The sequence below is a fragment of the Orcinus orca genome, chromosome 2 (assembly GCF_937001465.1).
Source record: "Orcinus orca chromosome 2, mOrcOrc1.1, whole genome shotgun sequence".
NCBI classification, from domain to species: domain Eukaryota; kingdom Metazoa; phylum Chordata; class Mammalia; order Artiodactyla; family Delphinidae; genus Orcinus; species Orcinus orca.
Window position 1 is genome coordinate 26,170 of NC_064560.1, and position 13,825 is coordinate 39,994.

At 37.6% G+C, this 13,825-nt stretch overlaps 1 protein-coding gene across 5 annotated transcripts in view; it reads right to left on the minus strand.

The window, feature by feature from the left end:
* Positions 1-795: 795 nt before the first annotated feature.
* PTCHD3 (patched domain containing 3) overlaps positions 796-13,825 on the minus strand; it is a 31,298-nt gene continuing 18,268 nt past the window's right edge. Inside the window, exons 3-5 of one of the 5 annotated variants that reach the window (XM_049705743.1) lie at positions 13,246-13,391; positions 10,684-10,855; positions 796-1,501 (exon numbers count right to left, since the gene is read on the minus strand). In XM_049705743.1, the coding sequence (XP_049561700.1) occupies positions 1,261-1,501; positions 10,684-10,855; positions 13,246-13,391 (559 nt within the window). In that variant the 3' untranslated portion in view covers positions 796-1,260. Of the gene's footprint in view, positions 1,502-7,056; positions 10,856-13,245; positions 13,392-13,825 lie in introns of those variants that run through there. The other 4 variants (XM_049705744.1, XM_033403536.2, XM_049705745.1 and 1 more) reach the window with 4 other exon arrangements.

The window sequence follows — 13,825 nt, forward strand, 5'->3', positions numbered from 1 at the left end:
CGGTTTCGCATGGCATCGCACGGCACGACCGACCCCGGCAGCAGACAGGGGGAGCGGGGGTGGGGAGAGGAGGCTGGGAAGATATTGGCGGGCATCTGCCGCCTTGGAGACACACTAGCCACGCGATTTCCAGGTGGTTAAAATTCCACGGAGACGCCGGCGGGGCCTGGTGGCCAGCAAGGGCTGCCCAGAGTGCAAGCGCGAGATCCTGGCTCCTGCGAAGGAGGGAAGCCGTGGACCGGCAAACCGAAACCAAGCAAGTGCTCAAAGAACAACAATGCATGCGTCGGTTTTCATTCCATACTTTCGAACGGAGGAAGTCTTTCAAATGTACAGGGAAAGCCCAGAAGCTGGAAAGGAAAGGCTGATACGCTCAAACCGATACAAGTGGAAATAAAAATCTATCTCTCCATAGACCGTGACAAAGTCCAAAGACAACAAATTGGTGTGTGGGGGACACTGTGGAAAATGCACTTGCGGTCACGACATGGATTTCAGTGTGACTTACCACAATAACAGGGGGGAAAGAAGTGTGTGTGTCGATAGCTACCCACTATACACCAAGTTCCAGTACATCTATACAATGCAACACTGTGTGTTGTGTGTGTTTGAAATATGTTAAATGATGATGATAAACTGTAGTCCAATAAAAAAAATAAATAAAACCACCCAAAACTCAAGATGTAGAATTTCCAATGTCAGGCATTAAAAAATAAATTTTAAAAAATGGAAAAAAAAGTATATATATATATATGATAAGGGGTTCCTATCCTATCCCTAACCCTAACCCTAACCCTAACCCCTAACCCTAACCACAACGCTGTGAGATTAGAAATCAACTACAGGAAGAAAAAAATAAAACACTGTAAAAAACACCAACACGTGTAGGCTAAACATTATGCTGCTAATAACCAAGAGATCACTGCAGAAATCAAAGAGGAAATTTAAAAAATACATAGAAATAAATGACAATGAAACCACGGTGACCCAAAACTTACGGGATGCAGCAAAAGCAGTTCTAAGAGGGAAGTTTATAGCAATTCAGTCTCACCTCAAGAAACAAGAAAAATCTCAAAGAATCTAAGTGTACACCTAAAGCAACTAGACAAAGAAGAACAAAAAGTCCCCAAAGTTAGTAGAAGGAAAGAAATCATAAAGATCAGAGCAGAAATAAATGAAATAGAAATGAAGAAAACAATAGCAAAGATCAATAAAACTAAACGTTGGTTCTTTGAGAAGATAAACAAAATTGATAAACCTTTAGCCAGACTCATCAAGAAAAAAAGGGAGAGGATTCAAATCAACAAAATTAGAAATGAAGGGCTTCCCTGGTGGCGCAGTGGTTGAGAGTCCGCCTGCCGATGCAGGGGACTCAGGTTCATGCCCCAGTCCAGGAGGATCCCACATGCTGCGGAGTGGCTGGGCCTGTGAGCTATGGCCACTGGGCCTGCGCATCCGGAGCCTGTGCTCCACAGCGGGAGAGGCCGCAGCGGTGAGAGGCCTGTGTACCACAAAAAAAAAAAAAGAAAATTACAATCCAATATCACTGATGAACATAGAAAAATCCTCAGCAAAATACTAGCAAACAGAATCCAGCAACACATTAAAATGATCATACACAGTGATCAAGTAGGACTTCTCCCAGGGATGCAAGGATTCTTTAATATACATAAATCAATCAATGTGATACACCTGGGGTCCTCAACCCAGGGCCACGGACCAGTACCGCACAGCACGAGGTGAGCGGCTGGCAAGTGAGCGAAGCTCCATCTGTATTTACAGCCGCTCCCCATCACTTGCGTCACCGCCTGAGCTCCACCTCCTGTCAGGTCAGTGGCATTAGATTCTGTGTCCCCTGCACTGGCAGGCAGACTCTTAACCACTGTGCCATCAGGAAAGTCCCTTTTTTTATATTTAAATATTGAGCCATCTGGAAATTTATTTTAGTGAAATGTAAACAGGTTAAGAAACAATGACATCGAGTGCTTTCTTCAATCAAAAATTGTGCTACCTTCCCATAATACAGAATTTAACTGAAACATGGCTGCCCAATCAAGGACTACATTTTCTAATTCCTTTGATTTATACGTGTGGCCATGTAACCAGTAGAATATGGTCAAAATATGCATGGAAGTGATGTGTTTCATCTATAGGCCAAGACCTTTAAGAAGTTCTCTGTCCCATCTGCCATCTAGACACAGGCAACAAAAGAGGCCATTTGGACTGTGACACCATAAGTTGGCAGGAACCTGGGTCCCTGAATCACCATGGTCAGGATAGGTACTCACTCACCAGGAACATGTACAGTGACTGTTACATGAGTGAGAAATACACTTTCATTGTGGTAAACCACTAAAATGTTGGGACTTACTTATTAAAGTGGCCAGTTTTGCTTCACCACTAAAGAATCCAGTGAGGAGATAGCTGTCCCTAAGCACTTGTGTCTGAGCACACTTCATTTTATTCAGCGAGCACTCTGCCCACTGCCCATGTATTTCCTGAGCCCTAGGGGATCAAGAACTTCTAGAGTTAAGTCTCCTCAAAAAAGCAGCACACAGAAGAGGAGAAACACAAAAAGGAACCAAGGAAGACAAAAGCGATTGACCCCCCTCATGAAGTACATGATGGGGTGATTGGGAGAGGGCAACCTAGATGAGTTTATCTGAGTCAAGGAGGTGAAAATGGGCAAGCTTTAGCTAAGCAATGAACGGTCTGATAATTCAGTAACTCATTGACTTCATATTTCTGCCTATGCTAGACCTTCCACATCAAGATGAGAGGACTATGTTAGAAAACAAATATCTGAGCCCCAAATCAAGGGAAATTACAATAGTCCTTTGGTATCCGAGGGAGATTGGTTCCAGTACCCCCTGCAGATACCAAACTCCGTGGATGTTCAAGTCTTTTATATGACCTAGCCAGTACAGTCAACCCTCCACATCCTCGGTTCTGCATGGTTCGAGTCAACCGACTGAGGATCGAAAATCGGTTGGTGGAATAGAAGATCTCACCCACGGATACGGATTGTAATCAAGGGAGAGCACTCAGTCCTAGCAAACAGGGCTGGTTTACAGGTTTTTCAAGAAGGCAAGGGATCAATGTAAGGGTCAGGATAAGAAGTATAAACCTACGGGAATTTTCCTGAAAAGAGACAGGGAAATGTAGCCACTGAAATGTTGGGGCTTATTTATTAAAGTGGCCAGTATGGCTTCACCAATAAAGAATCCAATGAGGAGATAGCTGTCCCTAAGCACTTGAGTCTGAGCACACTTCGTTTTATTCATTGAACACTCTGCTCACTGCCAATGAAAGGGAAATGTTAGTTACATAGTATTTGTAAAGGATCTGGAAGGGAGGCAGTTTATCAGTGGATGACTTTCACAGTTAACTACATGTTAAAGTGAAAATTCTATTCAGGGCACTTGTGTCATCCACATCACTAGACTAGACCATGGAAGAATCTGAAAGTAAAAAGCAGAGGTATATCAAACCAATCCAGGCTTATTTCAATTCATCTCTTAATAATAATACTTCATTTAAAACAAGACGTCCAGGACAAACTTAAAATAGGTGGTATACCAGAACAGCAGTAGAAACCAGTTTTAGCTACTAGACACAGAATTAACAATTGCATATGGATTTATCAATGACCTGAGCAAAATAGGCTTCATTTGTAAATATGAATGGGTAACCAAAGATTCCTCCAGAGGGATACATGAAGAAGGAGGTGATGAGCTAATAAAATACCTAAAGTTAGTGAACAATTATTTGCCATTTAAGTTGAGGTTGAATTAAAAATATTCAAGCATTACAGTACACACTTGTCCCTCTTAGCTGCCCAATATTACACAGATTTTACAAATGTTTGATTCTTTGAGGAACTACTTTGAAAAGCAATCTAGTGCCCTACAAAGTTATTCAACTAGTTTGTGAACTAGTCTTCTATTATTTTTTGTTGCAATTTGCTCAAAATCACTTGTGAATCTTTAATCAAAGTGTTCAGTGAGTGGAACTTAAAGTGTTGAAGCCTTTAGCAAATTGGAATTCTCGAAAACATGGTGTATAAATAGGAAGTCATTGAATCTGTCACTACAAAAGTGAGGAAGGAAAAGACCAAATCAAATAAGGGAGTTCAAACAGTGTACCTGACGGACATTTTATAATTATGCTTTGTAATCTCATAACTTGTGAGAAAAAGTTTTGGCTGAGCTTCCATTTGGGGGATAAATTTACATTCTGGAATGAATAGAAAAATTGAAAAGCTCTATTATTTTGTGATATCTCTATTTTGTTTGGCAAAATATTCAAGATAATTAGAAATAGAGACAACATAGTTGATGAGTTTTGTGTTAAAAAATATTTGTCTAAGAATGACAGTCTCAATGAAATAAAAATGGACAGTATGATGAAAATATTTGGACCAAAATATTTAAATATTTCCATACATAAAAGCATAATTAAGTACATTTACTGAGCAGAATTTTCCTGAGCTTACCAAGAATCTCACCGTAAGTAGAAAGAGTATTTTTCCAACAAAATATGGGCTACAGAGAAGAGTTTATCAAAGGTATCAATAAATTTCAATTTATTAATAATAAAATGCAACCTTGGAGACAATTACAATTTTAAGAACCAACTAAAAATCATGAGAACATATTTGTAATTAAAGTCGCTGAAGGAGAGGGGAAAGACAATGTGGCAGGAAAACATTTGAAGAAATAAATGCTAAAATATTTCCAAATATGACAGAAACTATCAAGCCACAGGTCCTCAGTGCTTAAAGATACCTAAGAAGATTGAATAGAAAAAACACCATATACAATCTCATCATAGTCAAATGGCTGAAAACGAATAATAAAAAAAGCTTAAATGAAGCTAGAAGAAAAAAAGGCACATTCCATAAAGAAGATCAATATAACACTGAAGGGGAGAAAATATTTGCAAATGAAGCAACTAACAAAGGATTAATCTCCAAAACATACAAACAGCTCATGAAGCTCAATATCAGAAAAAAACAACCCAATCCAAAAATGGATGAAAGCCCTAGATAGACATTTCTCCAAAGAATACACACAGAGTGCCAACAAACACATGAAAGGATGCTCAACATCACTAATCATTAGAGAAATGCAAATCAGAACTACGGTGAGGTATCACCTCACACTGGTCAGAATGGCCATAATTAAAAAAAATGTACAAAAATGCTGGAGAGGGTGTGGAGAAAAGGGAACCCTCTTGCACTGTTTGTGGGAACGTAAATTGATACAGCCACTATGGAGAACAGTATGGAGGTTCCTTAAAAAACTAAAAATAGAACTACCATATGACCCAGCAATCCCGCTGCTGGGCATTTACCCAGAGAAAACCGTAATTCAAAAAGATGCATGTACCACAATGTTCATTGCAGCACTATTTACAATAGCCAAGACATGGAAGCAACCTAAGTGTCTATCAACAGAGGAATGGAAAAAGAAATTGTGGTACATATATACAATGGACTATTACTCAGCCATAAAAAGGAATGAAGTTGGGTCATTTGTAGAGACATGGATGGACCTAGAGATTGTCATACAAAGTGAAGTTAAGTCAGAAAGAGAAAAACAAATACTGTATGTTAACAGACATATGTGGAATCTAGAAAAATGGTGTCGATGATCTTATCTGCAAAACAGAAATAGAGACACGGACATAGAGAACAAACATATGGACACCAAACAGGGAAGGGGGTGGGATGAATTGGAGATTGGGATTGACATATATACACCACTGATACTATGTATAAAATACATAACTAATGAGAACCTATTGTATAGCTCAGGGAACTCTACTCAGTTCTCTGTGGTGACCTAAATGGGAAGGAAATCCAGAAAAGAGGGGATACATGTATACATATAGCTGATTCACTTTGCTGTACAGTAGAAACTAACACAACATTGTAAAGCAACTATACTCCAATAAAAATTAATTTAAAAAAATAACAGTGAAGGATGAATTCTAATCAAAGCATTGCATCAAGAAGACAATGCAATGACATTTTTAAAGGGCTGAAAGAAAAACATCTTCTCAACCTAGAATTCTATATCCAGTTAAACCAGGGGTCCCCAATGCCCGGGCCACAGACCAGTACAGGTCCGTGGCCTGTTAGGAACTGGGCCACACAGCAGGAGGTCAGCAGCGGGTGAGCGAGTGAAGCTTCATCTGTGTTTACAGCCACTCCCCATTGCTCCCATTACCGCCCGAGCTCCACCTTCTGTCAGATCAACAGTGGCATTAGATGCTCATAGAAGCGTGAACCCTACTGTGAACTGCACATGCAAGGGATCTAGGTTGCGTGCTCCTTATGAGAATCTAATGCCTGATGACCTGAGGTGGAGCTGAGGTGGTGATGCTAGCGCTGGGGAGCGGCTGCAGATACAGGTCATCATTAGCAGAGAGGTTTGACTGCACAGAGACCATCATAAATCAATTGCTTGCAGACTCATAACAAAACCCTATCGGTGAGTGGCAAGTGAAAACAAGCTCAGGGCTCCCATTGATTCTGCATTATGGTGAGTTGTATAATTATTTCATTATATATCACAATGTAATAATAATAGAAATAAAGTGCACAATAAATGTAATTTGCCTGAATCATCCCAAAACCATCCCCCACCCTCCCTGGCCCATGGAAAATTTGTCTCCCATGAAATTGGTCCCTGGTGCCAAAAAGGTTGGGGACCGCTTAGTTAAACTATTCTTAAATGATGAAGAGAAAATAAAGGTATTGTTTGATTCATGGTCAAAGAAGAAATCACAAGGAAAATACGAGTTTATTTCGAAATGAACGATAATGAACACCCCTCATATAGAAATTTGTGGATAGTTAAAAGACTAGTTAGAAGGAAATTTATCACATTAAAAGCTTTCTTAGAAAAGAATAAATGTTAAAATCAGTGACTTATCCTACCACCTTAAAAAGCTAGAAAATGAAGAGAAAGTTAAACTCAAAGAATGAATAAAGAGTGTGGCAATCAAGTAGCAAATAGAGAAATAAAAGAAATCAATAAAGCCAAAGGCTGGTTCTTGGAAAAATTTAATAAAATTGATAATCCCTTGATCAAGAAATAAAAGGTACATAATACAAATTACCAATATCAAGAACTGCACATGGGACATCACTAGACATTAAAATGGTAAGAAAATAATCAGTTAGCCAATTAGCAAAATGGGCAAATTCCTTATAAAACCAAACATGCCAAAATTGACCCTAGAAGAAAAAGAACATCTGAATGGCCTTCTATTTGTTAAAGAAAGTGAATCTGAAATAAAAATCCTTCCCAGAAAAGCTCCATGCCCAGAAGACTTCACTGGTGAATTCTACTGAACATTTAAGTAAGAAATGAAAGAATTATACCAACCATACATCATATATTTCAGAAAATAGAAGAGGAGGAATATATATTTACTGGCTTGTTTCCTGAGGGCAGCATAACCCTGATATAAAGACCTGAGAAAGGCATCACAAAAAAGGGAATTGTAGACCAATATGCCTCATGAACATAGGAACATATACCATTGACAAAATATTAACAAAACAAAGACAGCAATATATGAAAATAATAACATGCCACGACTAAATGTGAGTCATCCTAGGAAGGCAAGGTTGGTATAATATTAAAAAATCACTCAATATAAATTGTCACATTCACAGATTAAGATAGAAAAATACACATGATAATCTCAGTCAATGGACAGAAATTATTTGACAAAATTTAATACCCATTCATGTTAAAACATCCCAGAAAACTATATGTAGAAAAGAGCTTCCACAATCTGACAGAAGACGGCTATGAAAAACTTCCAGGTAATAATCATACTGCCTGAGATATTGCACGTTCCTTACAAAGTTGAGAACAAGGCAATGATGTCTGCTTGCAGTACATTTTCCCACATTTTACTGGACATTTTAAGCCAGTGCAATAAGATAAGTACAAGATAAAGTTTATGTAGGGAGAAACAGAATTGTCCTTATGTGACCTTTACATAATTGCACAGATAAAAACTATTAGAGAAACTAAAAAACTCTACATGAACTAATAAATGAACCTAAAAAGATTACACAGTATAAGGTAGGTATACCAAAACCAATTTTATTTTTATGTACTAGTAAAAAAAATGGAAAGGGGATTTAAAATATTTACAATGATATAATAAATTAATGTTCTTAGAAGTAAATCCATGTAAATCTATAAGACATGCCTGAGAGAAATTAAAGAAGATATAAAAAATGGAGAGATAAACCATGCTCACAGATTGGAAGATTCCATACTGCTAAGATATCTATTTTCCCCAAATTGATCTGTAGATTCACCATAACCCAATCACGATCCCAATCAAAAATCCCAGATTTTTTTTGATGAATTGACAAATGATTCTAAAATTAGTATCTAAATGCAAAGAAACTAGAATAGCCAAAACAATTTGGAAAAGAGGAAAAATGTTGGATACCTTACCTAATTTCAATAATTAATAGAAAGCTTCAGTAATCAATGCAGTGTGGTATGACAGAAAAACAGATCAATGCACAAAAATAGAGCCACACATAAACTGTCAATTGATTCTCTGACAGAGGTGCCAAATTAATCCCTATGGTGAAAGGACAGTCTTTTCACTAATGCTGCTGGGACAACTGGATAACTATAATGGGAAGACAATGAACCTCTATCCATACTTCCCAACAAACATGGGTCTATGAATTATAGACCTAAATGTAAAAATAAAACTACTAGCTTTGAGAAGAAAACATAGATGAATTTTTTGTAATCTTGGATTAGGCAAAAATTTCTTAGAGAGGACACAGAAAACACTAACCATTAAAAAAATGATAAATTGGATTCCAAAACTTAAAAACTTCAGTTCAGCAAAATACAGCACTAAGAACATGCATAGAAAAACCCCAGACTAGGAGAATAAATAATAATCAGTTGCACTTTTACATAATAATGCATATGGGAAGTACAATGAAAATAATATTCCATTTATAGCATAATACATAAAATATCTGAATTCCAGGCATAAACTACTAATGATGAAATAAAAGGAAAAAATAACTGGAAAGTTATACTTATGCTTGATTGTATAGACCATAATAAAGATGACAACACTTCCTAATTTAGCAAAGATATTTTAATGTAAGACTAGTTAATTTTTCTCAGGATATTTTAAATAACATTTTAAAATGGGATCTCCACACCAAGGAAACATCCCTTTGTTTTTAGTTTATTGACTATTCTTAATAGCACATTTTTATCAGATTGGATTGGGGCAATCAGGAATTCTATAATTGGTCTTTGATTGGTTAGTGACTAGTCAAACTTTCAAAAAAAGGTTAAGAATACCGGAATAAAAATTAGGCCATGAGCAACTCCAAATACCATAACAAGAAACATAATCTTAAAAAATGTCCTGAAGATGTATGCTTTAGCTGCAGATAAGACACACACTCCTATTATTGTTGAAATTGCACTTTGCAACACAGGGTAGCCTAGCAGATACAATGCCTCGATGGTTTTTTGGTTTACTGAGGGCTTTGAACTGGAAACAAATACATAGGAAATGTGGGCAGAAAAATCAAAAGAAAACCCTATACAAATGACAAGATTAATCATGGATATGGAATCAAGATTGATGTTCCAGAATGCCATGAAACCCGTTACTCCCAAAATCACAGAAGCGATAGCAAAAGTTACCCACAAAGAACACAGCAGGTGAGGGATTAACAGTAAGGAAACAATGAACATAGGTGTTGAGGCAACAATTACATTTCAAACAGTGTTTTCTACTATTGCAGAATACTGATCAAAATATATGAACGCCTGGTTATACACCATTAGGGGAATTTCACACTTTTCGGCCATGTCTCGGAACTGGAGTAACATCAGCTTCTTATTGGTTGAAGAAGAAACACCCATGGTCTGAATGAAGGCCCGGGAACAGATGATTTCCTGTGATGATGTAATGTTAATATCATACATAAAACGTGGAGAATCTATTACAAAATTGGGAATATTTTTTACAAAAGTTATCATTTACATCGTGATGGTGGTTTTCCATATATTTCACATATTCTCGTAATCAAAACTCTGTAAGATTTTAATCTACATAGTCACTGTTTTCAAAATCTACAAGACATTTTTCCAATTTTTGCCTAGCATCTCCTTCCCAACAGTCAAGAGCTTCAGTAACAATAAGCATAACCCTGGGACCATAAGTTGAAAAATGTTCTTCTTCTACATTAAAATACGGTGTGATGTAGGAGTCATCACTTGCCAAATTTCAGAGGTCTAAACCTTTCTGCACTTGGAAACACCCATATATACTACTTATGATGTACAAAATGTATATAAGCACTACAAAAACTTGGACTCAGTGCTTGTGAGAAAAGGACCAAAGTAGTCTCTAAAGAACAAATTCATTGGGCGGATATCAGCTTTATGTTTGTCTCGGAGAGAATTACATGGGAGGCCGCAGGGCTTTTTTAACGAGGAACATTTTTGGTCAGGAGTTTCTGGTTTCTTCAACCAGCATAGACAAACTACTTCTCTATTACCATCCAGGGCCATAAATGCTCCAAAACAGGTGATGTTATAAAAATAACAAAAGAGAAGGGTTGTTCCTGTATAGATGCAGAAGTATTGTACGGACCTGAAAGAGGTCATAATTCCTGTATAGAAGGCCAGGATGTTGGTGATGGTGGTGATTGTAATGGACACTGCCACTTTTGAATAGACATTGGACATCCGTTCTTTTATGCTATCCATGAGGTTGGTCTTCTGCCAGGCAGAAATCATGATAAACATGTCATCGACCCCAACGCCTGTTAAAAAAAGAAACAGAATCTTCATACATATGAACATCCATTAAACATTAAACAGATCAGTTCACACCATTTCTTTGTCCATCTCTTAAGGTCTTATTTATCTTCCTCAATCTGTGTTTTGATACTTCTTTCTGTGATGCTTTCTCTGGTTGCCTCTGAATCCACAACAGAACTTATCGCTCCTTGCTCTGTAGTAGCTCTGTGCTTTGCACGTACTCCTATTTGCACAGAGCACAGTATACTCTACTCCTAGTCATCATTTAGGGTGTTTCAATGATGAGTCAGGAAACCTGGCTGCTGGGTGTTAGGTGAAGTGGGATTAGCAATGTATCCTTGACTCCATTAGAATACTTGAGAGACCATTTTCTCCCATAAACCATTTTATTCTAGTGCACTAATGTTGAGCCAACATACTGTTGCTTAAAATATGAGCTGGATTTATCTGTTCTACAGTTAGCATCTAGCTATCAATGTGCTGATTGTAGAGGCACCCCATAGTTTATAGACACACACACACACACACACAAATGCAGTTGTCCTGCTAGTCTGTTTTTGATACCCAGAAGGCTATCATTCAAACTTCACTTGCCAGGTTAAGGCATTATCACAATAAAAGGCAGGCTCTCTTGAGATCAGAAATATGCCCCAAAGTAAATATTAAGAATCCTTTACATATTAAATGCCTACTAAGGTAATCAGTCTTTTCCACAATGACGTTTCCTGATTGGTTTGGAATAAAGAGGACAGGAGAACATCTGAGGACTTTGAAACCATCAATGAAGGCTAGGAGAGGAGGACCACAGAGAAGAAATGGGATTACAAAGGACAGCATGAGCATGTTGCAGACAAATTTCGTCTGCCTCAAGCTTTCTACTGCTTTCATTCATGTACACCTCTGTTTCTGTGTACATTGATACAAAATCAGTACTTGGAACTAACATGCGGTACGAGGGCCTACACTGACACAGGTTTACGTAGTGTGTCATAAACTGCATCCCGACACTCCCCCTGCTGCCAGCTTTGTGGATTTCAGTTGTATTCAGCTGAACAAAAGGGAAGAATCAGAGGTACTAAGGACGACGAATAAACTCATTGATATTTATTAGGTATTTAAAAACCAGTTTTTTCTTTATAGAACCTTGTTCAAAAATTGTCCTCGTATATTTCTTGAGTTACTGAAATCACAACCCCCCCACACACACACTCATACACACACACACCCTTACACTCATACTTCAATGTATACACAGACAGTATGAAGATGCTTTATATTAAATCGGTTGCATAGATTTTAACTATAGTTATGTATGACTGTGGGAACACTGAGAGCTTTCTTATATTTTAAGTGTGAGTGTGTACTAGGAAGGTTTCCTCCACTGTCTCCCCTAAGAAATCAAATATTATTTCTTCCAAGTTGCCTACTTTCCAAAATATAAACATATTTATCTTCTCATGCTTATTGTAAAATAAATCCTGAAAGTACAGGAAAATGCAAAGAAAAAATTTAAACAACTGTAATTCCACCCTTCGGGGATAATCCTTGCTAATATTTTAAGTATAGCCATCCAGAATTTGCTCTATACAAATATACACATATATTTGTATATCTATTTTAAACATCTTGTTTCATAGCTAGCATTTTTCATTTAACACTTTATATCTACCTCTTTTTAAAGAGTGAATAGGATTCCAAAACTTTAATATGCTATGTTTGAGTGGACCGATCCCATGTCGATATGGGATTAGGTTGTTCTTGTTTTTTCCTATTCTAAATCACACTGAAATGAAATACACGTTCTACTTTGTGAGCACTTGTCCAATAATTAGGACAAACTCCTAGAAGTGGAGTTGGCAGGTCAAAGGTATTCCCTTTTAAATTTTTAACTCTTTTGATCTGTTGCAAAGTTGTATTTTAAAAGTGCACCAATTTACAAACTTCCCCCAGCAGAACATGAGTGTTCATTTGCATACAACATTCCCCAAACCTTTAATCTTGCTAATATTCATTAATAAGAAAAGAAAACAAAGGTGTCTCACTTTTGTTTTAACTTGTATCCCTTGATTTACTGAAAGGTCAAATATTTTTTCTTATATTTTCAGTGACTAGTATTTTGGATTTTGTGTGTGTGTGTGTGTGTGTGTGTGTGTGTGTGTGTGTGTGTGTGTACTGCCTGTTCATGTCCCTGGTCTGTGTTTTTCCATTTGGGGTACTAGATTTTTCTAACTCTAAAGACTCCATCTGATTTTCTTCTTTCCTGATACCCCATTTTGGACCTGTAGAGCCACCTAAATATAATTATTCTGCTTAATCTAACACAATCCCCTTCCATTATCCACCCCACACCCCCACATACACAATGTGCAGCCTCACGTTTTGTTTTACTCACCTAGAATAAGAAATGGTGAATTTGCAACTATGATCACAAATGGCACCCCAATGTACAACATCAGGCCAAAGCCACTCACCACTGCCAAGGCAGCAGAAATCACTCCAAAGGCTGCAACCCACATTTTGTTTCGTATACAGTCACACCTGTAAATTTGGAGGGAAAAATCATGGAACTTGTAGTGGTAGCTTCCATACTGAAATTCCAGCAATTCATAACATTCTTGAATTGGACACCTATACAGAGCCCTCTTGGGCAATAATTCTCATACCTGTCTGCTGGAGAAGTTTAATTTCCAGGCACTAGCCCAGACCAGCTGAAAAAGAAAAAGGGAGTTTGGAGACAGAAAATTTGGGAATCTGTACTTTTATCAAACTATACTGGTTGATTCTTACACATCTAGCCAAGCACAAATCCACTGACTGGCATTTCAGGACCACAAAGATATACTAAAACACTGCAGATGGTTAATTCCACTCTGATCTTCAAAGGAGTGTGAATGGAACGCAACAGCAAATGGAAGTACCTATATCCAGTTGTCTTCTCACCCACCTGTGACTCCAGTTAGCCCTAAACATGA